The sequence below is a fragment of the Lampetra fluviatilis genome, chromosome 8, assembly GCF_964198595.1.
Source record: "Lampetra fluviatilis chromosome 8, kcLamFluv1.1, whole genome shotgun sequence".
NCBI classification, from domain to species: Eukaryota; Metazoa; Chordata; class Hyperoartia; order Petromyzontiformes; family Petromyzontidae; genus Lampetra; species Lampetra fluviatilis.
The window spans coordinates 7909925-7928196 of record NC_136282.1 but is presented as its reverse complement, the minus strand read 5'-3'; the positions used below and the strand labels follow the sequence as shown (position 1 = coordinate 7928196).

The window sequence follows — 18272 nt, the reverse complement described above, 5'->3', positions numbered from 1 at the left end:
AAAGGGAAAACGCTGAATTTGCCATTGTTTAATACGAAATAATAATCATCGTGTTCTTGCGTATGGCTGGATAAATAGCAACTTATAAGTCTATGTTCAGATAGGTTAGGTAGGAAATGGATTTCGTTAATGCCTGGTTTATTAATACCTTTATAATGATACATTTTAACAAACGTTTTGGAAATCCACTACTCAATGAAGGCCCCCCCACGTCGTTCTGTTTATAGGGTTGGGTTGTTTTAAACTAACTGTTTAACCATACTTCACCACGCAGGTCATTGCAGGTTTGTGATGTTCAAATTTCATGTTAGCCGTGACCAGGGAACGAATTTGAGTCGCCGGGTTCCTATAGCGCAGTGCACTCACCGCTGCACCACCGCTCCCGTACCCAATGACTGTACTATACTCGACTATTACGAATGTCTATTTAAACAGAATGCATTTATTGTAACCACTGTAATTATTATATTAAATGTACTGGATATTGTACGTGTCGTAATTTGTAGAGAGACGTTAGCGCATATTCATAGTGCCGTTTGTAGAACGCGTAAATGAGTGATCAGCCGGTATTGTGTAAGTGGGTTTGAACAAAATTTAGTTTTAAATGTAGTAAAATCAGTAACATTAAAAAACTATTTAAGGGTTATCGAGAGAGACATCTGTGTTTAAGATCATTCAAATCACTTCAAATTACTTTAGACATGGGGCAGTGCCGGATTAAGCTAGTGCATGGCCTGTAGCATATGTTATGAAGGGGCCCTAAATACAAAAAAACCGTTAATATTAAAACACATACATTTTGAACTTGCATCGTAAAGTAATTGTATTTTTTAATTTGCTATACAGCCAGATAATACGACAAATCGCTCATCTTAAACACCCAGTCGTTCATAAAAGTTGAAGGCAGTATAGTACTATAGTAATAGAGCAAGTGCAGAATCGCTGAACCGGAATTGATAGCTTGAAAGCATTAAGCGCGGGGCCCTTGAAAGTGCGGGGCCCGTAGCTACTACATATGCAGCTACTTGTGTAGCTACTTATGCAGCTACTTGTGCTACTGGGATAATCCGGCACTGACCAGGGCGGTCGGCAACACGCGGTTCTGGGTCCGCATGCGGCTCTTTAAGGCCCGCGTTGTCACGTGATGTACGTGTGTAGTATGCATGTACACGCAATGCGGCTCTTGAAATATTGAGTTTTGTACCGAATAAAAAAAATGCTCTTCTTGTTATTTCGGCTGCCCACCCCTGCTTTTGCGTTGGCAAATTATTTAAAAGAAAGTTATTGTTTTATATTAACCTTTTTATAACAACCTTAAGTAGTGTTCGACCCGTTGTAAAAAAAAATCGCCCAACTCGTTTCTAAACATACACGATTATTAAGTTTAAATTTGCAATTAGGAAACCGATTCCTTACGGACACCACGTAATTTGTTTGTATTCGCACACCAAGCTACTAACACCAATAACAATCTGGGTACATATTGTGTGCGATCCGAGATGCGTGTTACGCTGTGGACGCATTACACCCGTAAGCCGCTCCTGTTGTTAAGTTTAGGTTTTAGTTTTCGTTGCTGTACAATATTACATCCGATTTTAGAGCGAATCGGGATATATTTTGACTTTGTAGTTAAGAGACCATAGCGTGCACTGTGGTGCCCACTACAGTATTTGTTGTTTTCTGTTACAAGTTGGCCTATGATGATTTGCCCCGCATACGATTCAATTGTCTAAATTTGACGTCGCGATTCGCTTCAATAACACGGTAGGGTACATTACGTGTCGATTGATTTTTTTTGTATAACATCGCGACTCAGGGCAGCGCTTCTTGTGGATGCAGGTTTCCCTCGCTTTACGCCTGTTCGGTTTGTGCGATTTTTGCGCTGTATATGCGGATAACATTATTCCACCAAAAATTAACTCCACTATGCGGTGTAAACTCACACGCGGTGGGACCTGGGGCAACATCGTGGTACTGGTGTGCGCTACTCGGCAGGCAGCTCTCTCGTGGGGTTTTCCTTTTGTGCGTCCGTTTTTTTGGAACGCATCTACCGCCGGGTCTGCTCGCTGAGTTGAGGCCTCCCGTGTGTGTGTGTGGCTCTGTGTGTCTGTGTGTGTGCGTCTGTGTGTGTGTGTGTGGCTCTGTGTGTGTGTGTGGCTCTGTGTGTGTGGCTCTGTGTGTGTGTGTGGCTCTGTGTGTGTGTGTCTGTGTGTGTGTCTGTGTGTGTTGTGGGGAGCGGTAGGGTAGGGTAGCGGTAAGCGCGCTGCGCTACGAAACCGGCGACCGGGTTCGATGCCCGTTCGTGGCCAACACCGGTGACGATTATTACCGGTCGTGGGCCTCCCTTAGGTCGACTCAACCTCAAAATGAGTACCTGGTGCGGTGTGTAAACATCGCCACTAGGAAGACAAATGCGGCCGGGCGGGGTGCTGGCCACCCACCCCCTCGTGTGCCGGTGAAGGCTTTACGGGGGATCTTTGTCTTTGTGCGCAGCACCGGAGCAGCAGTTCTCCATGGCGCCCATGTACGCGTGCCACGGCTCCCCCGAGATGAGCTGCGCCTCCAGCCAGGCCATGCGTCTCAAGAACTCCTCCGCCTCCTACAACGGGTGCGTGCGTGCGTCTGTGTGGTGCTGTGGGGAGCGGTGGCGCCACAAGTGGTGATCGGCACTGCGCTACGAAGCCGGCCAAACCGGGCTCGTCACGGCCAACGTCAAGTGACGAATATCTCAACGAGTCCCGGGGCTGCCACGGAGGTCTACTCGGCCTTAAAGGCGTCCCTGGTGCAGTGCGTAAACATCAGTATGGGGAGACAAAGGCGGCCTGGCGTGGGGCTGTTTGGCCATCCACGTGTAGGCATTGTTAATAGGCGCTCGCTAACAGCACTCGTCCCCGCAGAGTCCGTTAAAGGCTACGACGGTGATGGGGGAGGGAAATCCTGGAACGCACTAATTGGCAGGCGTCGTAGACACGATATTAAGTGCCAGTGGTCTTGCATCGTTTGATATCGCTGCTCCAATACTGTGAATGAATATGCAACACGCGCAATTGTGTTTTATTGTTATTACTGTATTATTGTTATTGTTATTATCACCACTGAGTGTCGTGTTGTGTTAACTGCCGCGTGGTTGAACTGTGCTGGTTAAAGTGAAATATTGCGAGATGGGTCCCGCGCCCGGATCGTGTTTACACGCGGGTTACCCTCGATTCCTTCTCGTAAAAATTACATCGTAAACTTTTACTGTGTTCGCAATAGAACACAGCCGGCAACATTACATCAATAACGTCCATAAACAGCCCCCGGCCACTGCGCTACAACTCGCCGTCTGCGCGTCTTGGCAGCGGTGCAAAGCGAACGATCTTTGATCGACGATCGATCGTCTGATGCGGATTATTAAGACGCATCCTCTAACTTGTGTCCGGTGGCAATAATGTCATACACATCTAATCACACACATACACACACCTCGACCGGATTATAAGACGCTATACCAACCTTTGTGCGGCGTATTATCCGAAGATTATGGTAAAAAAAAATATCCGCTATTGACAGTAATAGTGGGTCAAACCTTTAAAATTCTAGATTTTTATTTTCTAAACAGCGGCAATGGTTAATAACGATCACGGATACATTGTACAAACAATATCTGCACGGATCAATGCATGCTTTGTGAGTGAATTGTGTTACTATGTTTGCACAGCAACTCAAATTAAAACGTTTTCGTGGCGTGTACATGTGACTGGATGGGCGTAAGTTGCGTGTGTGCTAAATATCGGCAATGGGGAGACAAAGACGGCCGGGCGTGGTGCTAACCACACCGGCCCTTCGTGAGCCATTTCTGGCTCTCCATCGGTGTTCGCTAACAGAACTTGCCCCAAAAGTCCCTCGGTTACAAGGATGATTGCCTTGCCTGTGTTACACCACGGGGAGCGGTGGCGCAGTAGTTAGCGCACTGCACTCCGATCACGTCGACTATGGCGGGTTCGATTCCCGCTCGTGGCTAACACCATCTGAACGTCGTATCCGAACCTTGGTCGTATGCAACCGCTAAGTCGACTCAGCAGTAAATAAGTTAACGTTGCCATTACGCATCAGTGCTCGGGAGATCTGGCGCGGTGCTGACCGCACACCCCACAGCGCACATCACTTTGGCCAGCAAGCAGCTGCCTGCGGCTACTCTGGGGTAAGGGGCCGTCCATAAATGACGTCACGCACCTGGGGGGGGGGGGGTTGAGAAATGTGACGTCACATCAAAATGCGCAACTTTAAATAACTATAGACAGCACGTTCTACTTAAATAAATAGAGTTTTTGATAAATGTTTTATCCTGCAACATCAGAGTGCAGCGGCACATTAAATACGCTCTACAATGACAATAGTTTAAAGCGATTTGAAGCATGTTTTATTTGGGGGGGGGGCAGAGCTTTGTGACGTCATATTGGAGGGGGGGGTCTGACTTTTTGTGACGCCGTGTGACGATGGGGGGGGGGTAAAAATCGTCCAAAATCGCGTGACGTCATTTATGGACGGCCCCTAAGGAGGGATCCGTTGTGAGTAACCCCGCGCTGTTCTGCTTTGCAGCCACCACGCATCTGGGTACAGCACGGACGCCACGAGCAGCCAGTTCCTCTACAGCACCCAGTACCGCGTGTGGACCCACGGCATCCAGGTGAGCGAGTGAGGAGCGGTGGCGCAGCGGTTAGCGCGCTCTGCGTTTCATTTCTCGAGTATTATTTGACCCCCCCATCCCCCCTCCCCCAGGTTGACTCAGCGATAAATGACTACCTGGTTGTTGTGTGTATACCTACGTGTCAGTGTTGGGAGACAAAGGCGGCCGTGCGTGGTGCTGGATAGCCCCCCTCCCCCACGCGCAATGGATGTCCCCCGGCCTTCATATCCGCCCGTTCGCGACACTTTGTCCCAACAGTCTGTAAGGCTGCACGGGGGAGATCATATATCGTGTTTTTTGTTGTAACTTTATGACCACCACTCCACCCCATATTGGACATCTCTGAAAAAGAGCTTCACGGCTTCATCGGATTCCTCCAGTCGATATAAATAAAAAAAATCAGATTCTCATCAAGATTCTGATGTATCTTTGTACACGCACTAAAGTGTAAGATCAGCTGCACGGTGACGGAATTACGACACGGGACAATTTGCAAACAAGCAAACGCATTCGAGGAGCTTTAATTACTCGACATTCTCACAGCCGTTCGGTGTGCTACATTAAAGAGGCAATTCCGTGGCTCTTGTAATTCCGTTACCGCGCAATGTGTACTGTATACAGTATACAGCAAGGCCGTAATTATAATAAATATTGGGGGGGGGAGACACATCCCCCCCCCCCCCAATATTCAAATATGCTCAACATGTCCCCCCAATATATTGCTATAAAATAGATTTCTGTGGAGATGATTGTGGTTATGGTTGTACTTTATTAATCCCTAATCTCTGCCATTACATACAATGAAACAAGAAAAGGTAAAAAAAAAGAAAAAACAGAGCAATGTAATATAATACACTATTAGACATTATTGTAAAAAATAAATAAAAAGTCCATCCTTTGTGTTAGTGAATTTTTTTATATTTTAGGCAGGAAATTCGTTTTCAACTTTAGATTTTTTTTCTGGGTGGGGACTCCCACACTCCCCTCAATCGTAAATAAAAATGTAAAATGTTCATGCATACAGGGCATAGGTTTGACAAAACAAAGCAGTTGGTCTTACGTGCTGAATTTGTGTTTCGATTATTTACCTTCTAAAAGAAGAATCTGGCCATGATGGTCTCACATCCCCAAAAGGGGCATCTCGCACCTCCAGGGGGTGAAGAAGAACCACACTCATCGAGTTTATTCCGCGTCTCCGTTAGAGAATGCAGATCGACGCTGTCTCAGTAATCCCTCGCCTGCTCAACGAACTCATTTCGCTCTGGCTATGAGCGCTTTGGGAACACTCTCGACGGCTTTGGCAGTAACCGCTGCTCGCATCCGTGGTGCCCTGAGGAAGCGGGCTTCACCAGTTCACATCAAATTACAATCGCGGCTGTTGATGGCGAGGCAGTCTCCCAGGAGGGCACCGAGTGAAAGCTGGGTGCAATTGTTCTCTGAAAGCGAGGAACAAATGCTAATGGGGGGGAGGGTAGTTGAGAAAAATGCAACCGCCGTCACCTTTCCAAGTATTTCTGTGTTGAACAACAACGACAACAACAACGCCTTTTTCCTAGCGGTTTTTTCTTCTTCTCGAAAACAACGCGTCACGAGCTCTTTCGTGCGTCGTGAAATCCTGGGGCCATCGTGGTTGCCTCGGGGTGAAGCTTCTGGAACCTTCGGGTGATTGGGCAGGGGGAGTGGTGCCCTGAATCGCAGATGGAACCACCTGGAACGCCGCTCCGGGAATTCAGAATCAGAATGTTTATTTGGACTGGAGGAATCCGATGAGCTATGAAGCTCTTTTTCACAGATGTCCAGAAAGTACAACAGCAAATAATTTAAAAAACGATAGGAGTGCAATTTCTAAGACTGACGTGAAAGTCAGTGTATATAAATCCACATTGTATTACCATTGTATTCTCCCCACAGAGACCCACATAATCGCATAGGGAGCCATAGACTTCCATAGAGATCCACATACTCATATAGGAACCCATACACTCACACAGAGAGCTGCCTCGATGAAATAAACACACCCACTGTTTATGCGCAACGCCTTGAGGTGTGGTTGCATTAAGATGCTCCATAAATCCACATTGTTGTTGCATTCTATAGTATAGACGCACATGCACAGCCTCACGTAAGGGACACGCAAACTCACATAGAGACCCATAGACGAACATAGAGATAGACGGGGGGCACCCTTAGACTCACAGAGAGACGTATGACTGACCAACTCTCCGATATAAAAAATTCGCTCCCCACGTTTCTGCACAGCGTCTTGAGACGCTACCTAAACCCTCGCGTGACTGCGATTTGTAACAATCGCCTATGTCGGCTGCCCCCTCCCCTACTCCCCCCCCCCTCTTTGCTTCCCTCGGCGTCGTCTCTAGCAAGGGATGCGCCGCGTGTCGGGGGCCGCCAGCGGCGCCCTGACCCAGGCCGTGGGGACCCCGTCCGGCCGGGGCCGTGCCGACAGGAGGCCCTACATGTGCAACTACCCGGGCTGCAGCAAGCGCTACTTCAAGCTGTCGCACCTGCAGATGCACTGCCGCAAGCACACGGGTCAGTGCTCCTCATTGCCAGTGGCCCCCCGGGCGGCCTTTCATGCGGCCCCTGACGTGTGCCCCCCCCCCAACTCCACCGCGCCAACAATGCACAAATGTGAAAACACTCCCCGTAGTCGTCGTGATGTCAAACTCCCGACGGTGTGGCGGCCCTCACGTCGACATTGTGTGGCTTATCGGCGAAAGTGCCCCCCCCCCCTCCTCTAAAATTGAGTGAAGAACACTGACACATGTGAACGTACGCCTCGACGTTGTGAGACGTTGTGAGATGGTGGCGCCAGTCACGTACGTATATGCGTGTACGTTGAACTTCAATTGCACCGTACGTAGCCAAGCATGCGTACGTAGCCAACCAATTGGATGTGCAGGAGAAAGAAGATAAACTAAACACATAAAGCAGTTCTTAACAAATTAGTTTTCAATCTAGATGTAAAAGTGCATAGCTCCAGTGGCTTCCTAATATCGGATGGAAGAGCGTTCCAGACGGCCGCAGAAGCGCATCTGAAAGAGCGCGATGCAGTGACCGTGTTTTTTCAATGGCTCGGCAAAAGTTGCTGTGAGGAGGACTCAGCTGTGGTTGCGCGTGTGTCCTCGGAAAGGGTTTCCACCTTTGAGATGCACACACGCACAAGACAAAAGAAAATATCACTTGGAGAAGAAATATATCTCACAATGCCAGAAAAGTGAAGGATTTCAGGACGTGCAAATGCATTGTCTTGAGCGGTGTTCTACAGTATTACACAACTTACAAGGAGTTGTTCTGCTAGCGCTCAAAAAGGGGACGATGCTGAGAAAAGCAGAACGGGTACAGGTGTGCAATGCTAATACTGGGCTAATTCAGAGGTGCGATGCCCTGGTAAATCCGTTCTTGTAACAAATCCCCATAATTTCCATGCAGACCAAATTGAGCCCATTTACAGCATGCAATGTAACTGACATTCATTTAATATAGCGAAATTCATACTAATTGCATCCCATAACGCTGTACATTAATTATATGAGGACCAAATAATACATACAGCTACTACCAAGTAAGTAAATACCCGACTACCAAGCAAAAGTAAAAGTAACTTTTTTATGTTGTAAAAGTGATAAAAAACAAATATTAAAAAAAAAATCCTCACTGAAACCACCAAAAATTACAAGGCAATGCTGGAACTCACAATCCACTAAAGCAGTCGTTCCCGTGCAGTGCGGCACTAAATGTGCGTGGAGGCCCGCTACAGCGTGGGGATGCAGCAACCAACGAGTCGGAATTGCTCTGCACGCCGGTCCATTTTTTGCGTCCCTCCAAAAACCACATTACATCCGAAACACGATATTTATATATATATCACCGCTCACGCTATTTTGAGGACACAGCGTAGATAGCGAATATGTTCGTGCTTCGGAGGTAAGGGTTACTCGTGCACTGGTGCGTGAGTGTCACCGACGTTTGAGACGTTCACCCAAGTGACGGTGACAACGACGGTGCCGATGGTTGGTGGCTAATGAGAGCTCCGTCTGCGGGTGCAGGGGAGAGGCCCTACCAGTGCGACTACAAGGACTGTGGCAGGCGATTCTCTCGCTCCGATCAGCTCAAGAGGCATCAGCGAAGGCACACAGGTGAGCAAGAACTCGTGGAGTAAAAAACACGGCATCGACACAATCATCGAACCCAACTCTTAACAGCAGTCGGATCATCGATCATGCGCGTGTGGTTTCTTGAATGCTGTCCATGTACAGTTGAACGCGTGTACGCAATCATCTCTGTCCTGAACAGCCGGGGGCACGGACGGGGGCCCTGTAACTCTCATCAAGATGATCCAATGTGAACTAAACTTTTAGCATCAAGTTGCGTTGCTATCGGCGGTCAAAGTAGATCAAAGCGTTGGCCAAAACTTTGGAGACACAACCCAGAGTTAAAAAAAAAAATCTATTCGCAAATATGCAAAAAAACATTTGTCCTGATCATGACTATGTACCTCCCGAGACAAACGAACGTTGGAAAGCGCGAAACATCATCCATGCATATGCGCGATTTTTTTTCTCTACATTTTTTTTGTTCCATGATATTTTGGTGATGGCAGGACTACAATATGTTTACAAACACGGTGGTGTACGCACACTGGAATTTAAAGACCCCGAAGCCAAAGTTTCCTCTGTATCAGAGCGAACGGAACTGAATGTGCTGTTGACATATCGGGACAAATGCCACTGATGGGTGCCTCATGTGGAGCAAACGCGTAAACCCGTGAAGGCTACAGTGGCCTCTAGGATATAGCCATTGCTGTACAAATGCATATAGTGCAGTGAGCATGGATGAAAATATCTGTAACTTGAATTTTAAAACGATACGGTATATTCTCAGTTTAAAACGTAACTTTTTAAAAAAACGAGCGTGGCACAAACGCCGCGGTGATATCACCGCCACTGAATGGTGAACGGCGGTTATTGTTGTTGTTGTTGTTTGTGGGTCTGCAACGCGATGATCAGTCCATTGCATTACGATCCCAGAGTTTTAATCCAGACCACAAGCGACATGACGGTGTCTGAAGCTATCCTGACCCTTCAATGAGTACCGGTGTTGTGTGTAAACATCAGCACTGGAGAGACCATCGAGGTGGCTGGGTGTGGAGCTGGCCACACCGCCCACCTGTGTGGCAGGCCAGCTTGAATAGGCGCTAACTAGCAGCACTTGCCGCATCAGCCGATGTAGGCTACAGGGGAGGACATGTGATATTTGCCATCGTGTTTGCACTGGTCACACCACCCAGTTGCATTTCCTGGCAGCTATAATCGGAGCTCACGAACAGTACTTGCCCCTCCATGCTACAAGGCTTACAGTGGCGAATATTTGAACCAGTCCTGGGCCTCCCCTAGGTCTACTCAGCCTCAAATGAGTAACCTGGTGCAATGTATAAACAATGCAACTAGGGAGATAAATGCGGCCGGGCGTGGTGTTGGCTACCCCACCCCCTTATGTGCTGTGGTGGTCTTCATAGGTGCACGCTAACAGCACTTGCCCCAACAGTCTGTTAAGGCTACACGGGGGGGGATCTTTTGTCTTTGTTGTGTGTCACAGGGGTGAAACCATTCCAGTGCAAAATGTGCGACCGCAAGTTTGCCCGGTCTGATCACCTGAAGACCCACACGCGGACTCATACAGGTAAACCAAGTGCGTACTTTTATCTTCTATTCCCCTTGAGCACATTGCAGACACGTCGCTGAATCGGAATGCTGTACCGCAGATGCTGGATATAAGCACACCCCTTGGAGCAAAGTCAGCCGAAGTAGGGTGCTGATATCAGAAGTTTATCTTTGCCTTCGCCCCCCGACCAATGTAATGTAATCATGTGTTGCTTCTATCAGTTTAAAAACAATGCCAATATATTATCATAGTATGTTTTTTTGTTTTCATTCTGACCACAAGTATTGTGGTTAATGCAGACATGATTCCTTGTAAAAGGTTTCGGTTTGGTGTTTTAACATCTCAACACCTGTTTTGTTGCCAGAAAAAGGGGAAAACCTATTCTCATGTTTTGGTATTGGCAAAGGAGGTCCCATGATATTTGAGAACTGTGCTTAAATCCAGCTTCTACTGAAACGTTTGTAAATACTGTAAGGATTAGGTAACACACTTGTTATAAGTTGTAGATCAACACGATGCAAATTAAATGTGAACAATAGCATGTCTTTTTATTTAACAGGTGGGCTTTCGCGACAAAAGCGATGATTCGTAATCGACTTTTCGTTCAGATCGCACGAGGAGTAAAAGCCAGTGTGCGTTGTACAACCCTCCTCCACCCGACGCAGCCAAATAAATAAAGTTCTCACGTGACGAACAAACGCGCCACATGTTTGGTTTTTATTGCTTCAGCACACCCACGTGTTCGAGAGAACCCCCACAACAGTTAAACTTCTAAAGATGGTCACTGCGTTGCACGCTGTCAGATTCGCTTCTGCGGCCGTCTGGAACGCTCTTCCTTCTGATATTAGGAAGCCACTGGAGCAATGCACTTTTCAATCTAGATTGAAAACTCATTTCTTTAGAACTGCTTTATGTGTTTAGCTTGTTGTCCTTCCCCCGCACCTCCGATTGGCATGGTTGGCTACGTACAGTGCAAAAGAAGTTCAACACACATAGATACAGAACCTCATCGGAACGTCGTACCAAATTGTTAAATATTTAGGATAACTTTTCAATATGAGTGATGTGCTGAAGCAATACAAATTGGCGTCCTTTGCATACGTGACGACATAATTTTTTTGCTGTGTCAGGTGGAGGTAGGGTGTACAACACACACATTAGCATTGTACCCGCGCAACTTGACCCAAAAATAATTTACGAATAACGTGCAGATATTGTGTATGTATGTGGAACTTCTTTCGGACCGTACGTAGCCAACCGTCATAGTAATTGTATTTATCGAGCGTATTAGGGTCACGGTGACATGGCAACACTGCGATATATTGTACAATATAAGATCGTCGGTAATCGCATCGTCCGTGTTTCAGAGTATCGTCATTGTTGTTACTGCCGCTTGTTTAACTTTTCGTAGTACTGTATTTCCTTTCCTCGAAAAATATTTATGGAATCACAATTAAAGTCCACAACAACAATAATAAAATAGTCCGAACAAAACAATTCAGTGTTTTATAATAATAAAAAAATGTTTGCCAGAGTGCACGTCATTGAAAAGGTCACATAATCGTGTCTGTAGAGCAATTCGTTATTTTATTATTGAGTAGCTGACATAACTGCGCTATAGATTGTAAGTCACAATCATTCGAAGACTCATGATGGGCTTATACTGAGTGAACTGCAGTTGAACGTCAAAGTAATCTTGAATTCGTACTCGAAGTACAGTACGGTAAAGCACAAAAACAAAATGATAAAATGTAAAATGCATTTATAAAGTTCAGGGAAACTGATAATGCGATAGTCTCCATATCGTGACATTTCATATCGTATACATGTTATCGCAGCAAGCCTGCGATATCGTGTATATATATATAATTTGTATATATCCATATGAATATAATTAATATATAGTATACTTACATTTAGTTTAAATAACGTGTAAACACGCTTTTATGTTTACACGTGAATACAATGTAGGAATGTACTATATATGATAACCAGTAACTAATCGTGGGTTCACGCAGATGAATGGCATCATCTTAATAAGAATAAGAATTATTAATCTTAAATTATAATTTACATTGGCAAGGCGCATTTCCTCCGTAAACCCCAATGCGCCGCTGTGTTTGTAAAGCCAGGAAATTAACAGCGCCAGGGTAAGGGGCCAGAACTGTGGGGTAAAGGCCAGTTAAATAGCTCGAAGCGACTCCGGTTGCCTTACTACCAAAGGCAAAAACAAACGTTCCACAGTCTGGGAGCTGCACTGGCAAAAGGCCGATCACTCCAGAGACAGAGCCTTGACATCAGAGTACTTAGAATAAGTACTCCGAGGTAGTAGTACCGTGGAGGTTTACATTTGCTATCGGTGAGCATGTAAGTACGACTTAATTCTCGATTCGAAGCTTTCGTGACTGCAAGGATTCATACTCTTTGGTTTTTTTTCGGTAAAGTCACGTAGGTAAAAAGAAAACAACTAAATTAAATCACGACGTTTCGGAGGCAACACAAGCTTCCGTCTTCAGGTGAAACCGTCGCATCAAAATTGCAGTATCAAGCTTGTGTTGCCTCCGAAACGTCGTGATTTAATTTATTTGTTTTATTTGAACCTACGTGACTTTACCGGAAAAAGAAAAACAAAGAGTTTAAGTACGACTTGTTACTCCCGACATTGTGAGGGCAACGCAAAACGACGTGGGTATGGGCGCTGTGTTACGTTGCGAGCAGTCGAAGGCAGTACAGCAACAACCATTGTTCTACCGTACCATGCTCCAACGTCTACACTCCCCACCTGCACCAACCCGCACTAGGCCAGCGTGGTGAAGTATGGTCAAACGACCCTCGTGACCGGCACGGTGCAGGAAAATTCCCGCCCAGCAGTGGATTGCCGAAAGCGCTGTACACTCACCCCTCCACAAGAACAACCACCATTCGCCTCTAAGTGGAGATGACATCATTCCAGCACTTGCGCCAGGCTAGAGGCACTTCGAAGTGTCAAAGGCTCCTTGGCCACGTGGAGTGTTGAAGGCTTCCTGGCACGAGGTCACGAGCCACTCCCAGGAGTTACGGCTTAACCGACTGAAATGAAACTGGCAGGTGTATCATCTGTGCGCCCCACTCGTGCACACTTTGTGCAGCTTCTAGAGTAGGAAGGTGTTATCTCCCTAGCCTAGTACGCAGGAGATCTCGTAGGTTTGATCCTGAGCCCGAATCCTGTATATTTGGAGTTCGTGTGTTCTCTCTCTCGAGTAGTCACGAGGAATTTTCTCTGGGTCCTCTGTTTCCCCCCCCCCCTCCACATTTAGAATCAACATGCGGTCAGATCATTAAGCTGCTGCTATAAATTCCAACACGATGAGCGACTTCGTTGAAGCAATCGTTTGCGGCCAGGTCGCCTCTTGAAAAGAGCCAATACCTGGCAAATGTAACAAAAAATATATTTGTTTCGTTCGTCTAACGCTGCCCGGACTCCCCTCGGCTGCGTGTGTCACTGCTGCCTCTAGGCGAGAAGCCCTTCGTCTGCCGCTGGCCAAACTGCCAGAAGAAGTTCGCCCGCTCCGACGAACTCGTGCGCCACCACAACATGCACCAGCGCAACGTCACCAAGCTGCAGCTGCCCATCTGAGAGAGTCCGGGGAAAGCGGACAGACCGTTCCCTCGCAATTTCCCCGAGCGAGAAACCCCGTGCGAGGTGCCCAGCGAGGAGGGGAAGTCTCCTTCACCACGGCTACCTGGAAGGCGACGGAAGGTGCAAGGCGGAGCCCCCGTTGGGTCGGCCTGCACGCCACCTTTTTCGGAAGTTAGTTTTTGTGCGTTGGTGTCAATGAATTCGGAGGAGTTGGGACAACGACCCCCCCTTGTCCCCACCCCCCACGGCAAAATGATTTGTCACTCACGGCTGTGCTCCACACTGGGGGTTTCAGGTGCAGCGGTGAAGGGAGACGGTGTCCTGTCCAACAGTAGATAATATATATATATAATGTTACAGCTCTTTGTCAGTCCACTGCTGGATGAACACCTTCCTCACGCCGTGTCGGTCATGGGAGTTGTGTGGCCATACTTCACGACGCTGGTCCGTGCAGTTTGGTGAAGAGGTGTCGGTGGATTGGGGGGGGGGGGTAGGGGTGGAGGGTTGGAGGCAGAACCGGTTCAAATATCACTCCCCACTGATGGTAACTGTGGACAGGAATCCAGCTCAAGTAAGCGGGGTTCACACTACAGTGCGCTGACCACTGCACCACCACTCCCCCCACCTCGCCCCCCACCACTGTTAGATTTGGCCATCAATCACAGATGATTGACGTTAAAATAAATTCTCTGGGAATTTCCACTGGTCCCATGATGCCACTTTGTGGCTTGGTTCACCGTGCAGTGAGCACGTCTTTGCCTCTGTTGGGTCTCATGCCAGGGCATGAGTGTGATCAATAGCTTCGCGTCTCTGCGAAGCTGTTGTAAATAACAACGCCTGCGCATGCATTATTACCGCTACTGTCGTGACAATGGTTGTGTGTAGACGTCATCTTCTCAATGAAGCCCCCTTCCGAGTTTGTTCGTCACGTTTTTGGATCCGCGAATCTGTGAATTCTTCCTGTGGAATCTCTCCGGTGTTGTTGTTTTTTTTGCCGAGGTGGGCTGTTTCTGTGTTTGGGCGATAAACATTTGCTCTGTTAACTGGATTAGTAAACTGTCACACGTCAGCCGAAGCAGCAACCTCAGCAGTTAAGCAGCATGTGCGTAATCCTCCATGTATACAATGTGCGTGTCGGAACCTTCTTTTTCGAGCAACGCATATTGAGTCGTTTTCTCTTTAATGCGTCGTTCCGTTGTGGAATGTCCGTTGGTGTCTTTTTGTCCTTTCCTTCATAGGCAGTTCATTGTTTTCTGTGTAGGACACACAACAGTGCCGTGTGTTTGGCATAAAGCTATGATAACACTTCCTGTAAATGAACAAAGGAGCGCCAATGTGCGCTGTGTCTATAACGGTCCGAGCGAGCGGCCGTTTGACCTTACGTAGTTTCTCCCGATCTCTTCTGCTCGCTACAAAGTAGCGCGACCGTGCTCAGCAGAGGGCACTGCGAAAGGAATATGAAGCAATGCGCTATCGGGGCCGATAGAAATACTCGGAAGGTGGCCCTTCGCTTTGTAGAAAAAATAAATAAATATATATATTGCACATCGACAGCGCTACACTTTTAAATTATCAGACACTGCGAGTTGCATTTACCTGGCGCGTTGTGACAACGAGAAGTTGTCGTGCGCGTGTTTGGCATCGCAAGAGAATGGTCACTTCCGTGGCTTTCCGTTGGTCCTGGTCACGATGCACATTATAGCTGCCGAGAGATAAATTGTCCCTTAACGAAGTTATTGGTATGGCAAACATGACCCTAGATTCCTAGCGAAAGTCCCACACCTGCAAAGCATTACTATTGGAATGTCCATCCCGGGCACAGTGGAAGGATGAGTTGGAGGAATGAGGTATTTGCGCTGTGGGAATTTATGCTCAATATTACACAATTGGCGTCGCTGCTGTGTGTCCGTCATTGAATAGTCGTATACGACGCACACCAATTGTACGCGTCGTAACAGAAAACGGGTCACGACGTGAATGCGGTGTTTTGTTGCGATGCATTTGATTGGTGCGCAGGAACTGACACGGCCACACATGTGGCATTTATTGCCTGAGTCTGTCACCCACGCGCGATTAGTGCTCACCAATCGGCACGGTTCGAGATGGCTTCGGTCGGTGTTATTGCAGCGTGTGTAGCGGTACACAGGAGTGGCCGTGTGGGCCCATGGGCCCGAGCACTGAGTCGGCATCACTGGGAGCCGCCTGGGTGGGTTTGAATCCTGGTAGCCACCCATGATTTGAAGCAGATCCTCAAGTGTAATGCGTTGATGGTCGCAGCCTGGCATCATTGACTACATTTGGTCGTGCACTTAATTTGACAAAATTAATTAACAATATCAGTTTGACTTCCACACCATGAACATTTCTCTGTACGTGGGGAAAAAAAGTTCAGAAGTAGTGCTGTGATGTCTACTTCTGCAGGCCATTCTCAATGACGGGGCGATGCGCTGCTTTGCGAGATTTTTCGAATGGACACGTAGCCTCATGACAAGGTGTCGTAGCACAACTGGAATAACAAGTAGTAGAAGTAAAACATAAGCGTGAGTGTGTGGCAGAAATGTTGCCACCTCTCAACCTGGCAGCTCCTCTCGACCAGGGCTTCTCGACCTCGCGACCTACCACGGGAACACCTTTCTTGTGTTTACCAATCTTCGTGCAAGCACAAACCAGGGACGAGTTGCACACCGTGTGTACCTCACGGTTTGCCGCATCAGGATACGTGGCCAGTTTCTGACTTCGTGTTCTATAAACACGACGCGGTAATATTGCGATAAAATCACTGGAGACAATTCTGGCTTTATAGAAAACAACTTTCAATAGAGGCAGACTTTCTACATGTTTTGCCTGTCCACAAGTTAAACGTTTTGTTGCTTTGTCTCAATGAGCTCTGAAGTGTTTATAAAGTTCACGCGTAGATGCACACCCAGCCGATGCGAGCCCTTCTTATGGACGGGGCGAGCGTTCATCTACGCCACAACGCTGTATAAAACGAAACTGCGTTGCGTGAGTGACCTGATGCCTCATGACGATTCTCCCCAAACCATCGTCAAGTTGATCCAATAACCCAGATTACCACCCCCCCCCCCCCCGAATAAAACTCGCGTTGAAACTGCGTACAAACGATGGACACGAAACAGCAGCCACTTACTTTACAATAAGTGGCACTGCAGTGCACGAAGAAGGGCCAGACGAATGTCCCGTGTGGCTCCCCCCCACCACCACCGTGTACATCCAGCCCTGGGTCAGGCTGCAGATCGAGTTGAACGTGCAACGCACGGGTCTTGCGCGTGACCCGTTCTGGTTAACGATGCACCCGGACAAGTGGTGATGGCTGTGTTATTGATGTGGAGGTCGCACTTACAGAACAACCTCCTGATCCTTGGCCCGTTTAAATCGTTTTCTGCCGTAATGTACCGCATTGGTGAGTGATGATGATGATGATGATGTTATTATTTTGAGATGTCACAGTATATGCCGTGTGTAGATTGCACGCATTTCACGGGCTCGTCGCACTGGATGGAATTTTTACGTTGTGCCCGGAATATTTCTGCTCTTAACAAATGGACGAATTGTGACTGCCGAAATAAAATCGCAAATTGAGGGCATCGTTAATGGTACCAGGATCCATTACGTGCGTCGTTTAGGAAGAAATGTTTTCCCATAAATGTCCACCTTTTTGCTTGCTCACCCATTCATATTTACCAGCGGCAATCAGACTGGAACTTATATCTGTTGTGCACGTGTACAGCCATTTGTGTCGATCAACTGCTGGATGAGGGTTTCCCCGCTCCGTGTGGGTCGTCGCGGGTTATTTGACCATATTCTTAGGTTTTGTTTCGGTAAAGTCACGTAGGTAAAACATTAAAATTAATAAAAGTAAAATAAAATAAAAATCACGACGTTTTGGAGGCAACACAAGCTTCCGTCTTCAGGTGGAAGCTTGTGTTGCCTCCGAAACGTGATTTTTATTTTATTTTACTTTTATTAATTTTAATGTTTTACCTACGTGACTTTACCGAAAAAAAACCTAAGAATATGAATCCTTGCAGTCACGAAAGCTTCAAATCTAGTATTTGACCATACTTCACCACTCTGCTCAGTGCATGTTGACAAAGGGTCGCATCAATAATCCAGGTAATGTCCCTGAACGATAACGGTGTATTGTTGCTAAATACACCATGACAAAAGATGCTGATGGATTGTATTTGTTAGTATCAATGCACTATCAGGTTTTTTTTTTGCCCAAATATTATCCTCACACTAATCTTGTACCATTCTAGCATTGACAAAATTAGATAATAATAA

The 18272-nt window shown here is 47.1% G+C and overlaps 1 protein-coding gene across 2 annotated transcripts in view; it reads left to right on the top strand.

The window, feature by feature from the left end:
• The window catches only part of LOC144933822 (Wilms tumor protein homolog), a 35836-nt gene extending 17990 nt beyond the window's left edge, over window positions 1-17846 (top strand). Inside the window, exons 3-8 of one of the 2 annotated variants that reach the window (XM_078859011.1) lie at window positions 2494-2608; window positions 4582-4669; window positions 7045-7216; window positions 8734-8823; window positions 10283-10366; window positions 13843-17846. In XM_078859011.1, coding sequence (XP_078715137.1) covers window positions 2494-2608; window positions 4582-4669; window positions 7045-7216; window positions 8734-8823; window positions 10283-10366; window positions 13843-13964 — 671 coding nt within the window. In that variant the 3' untranslated portion in view covers window positions 13965-17846. Of the gene's footprint in view, window positions 1-2493; window positions 2609-4581; window positions 4670-7044; window positions 7217-8733; window positions 8824-10282; window positions 10376-13842 lie in introns of both variants that reach the window. The other variant, XM_078859009.1, reaches the window with a different exon arrangement.
• Window positions 17847-18272: the final 426 nt, after the last annotated feature.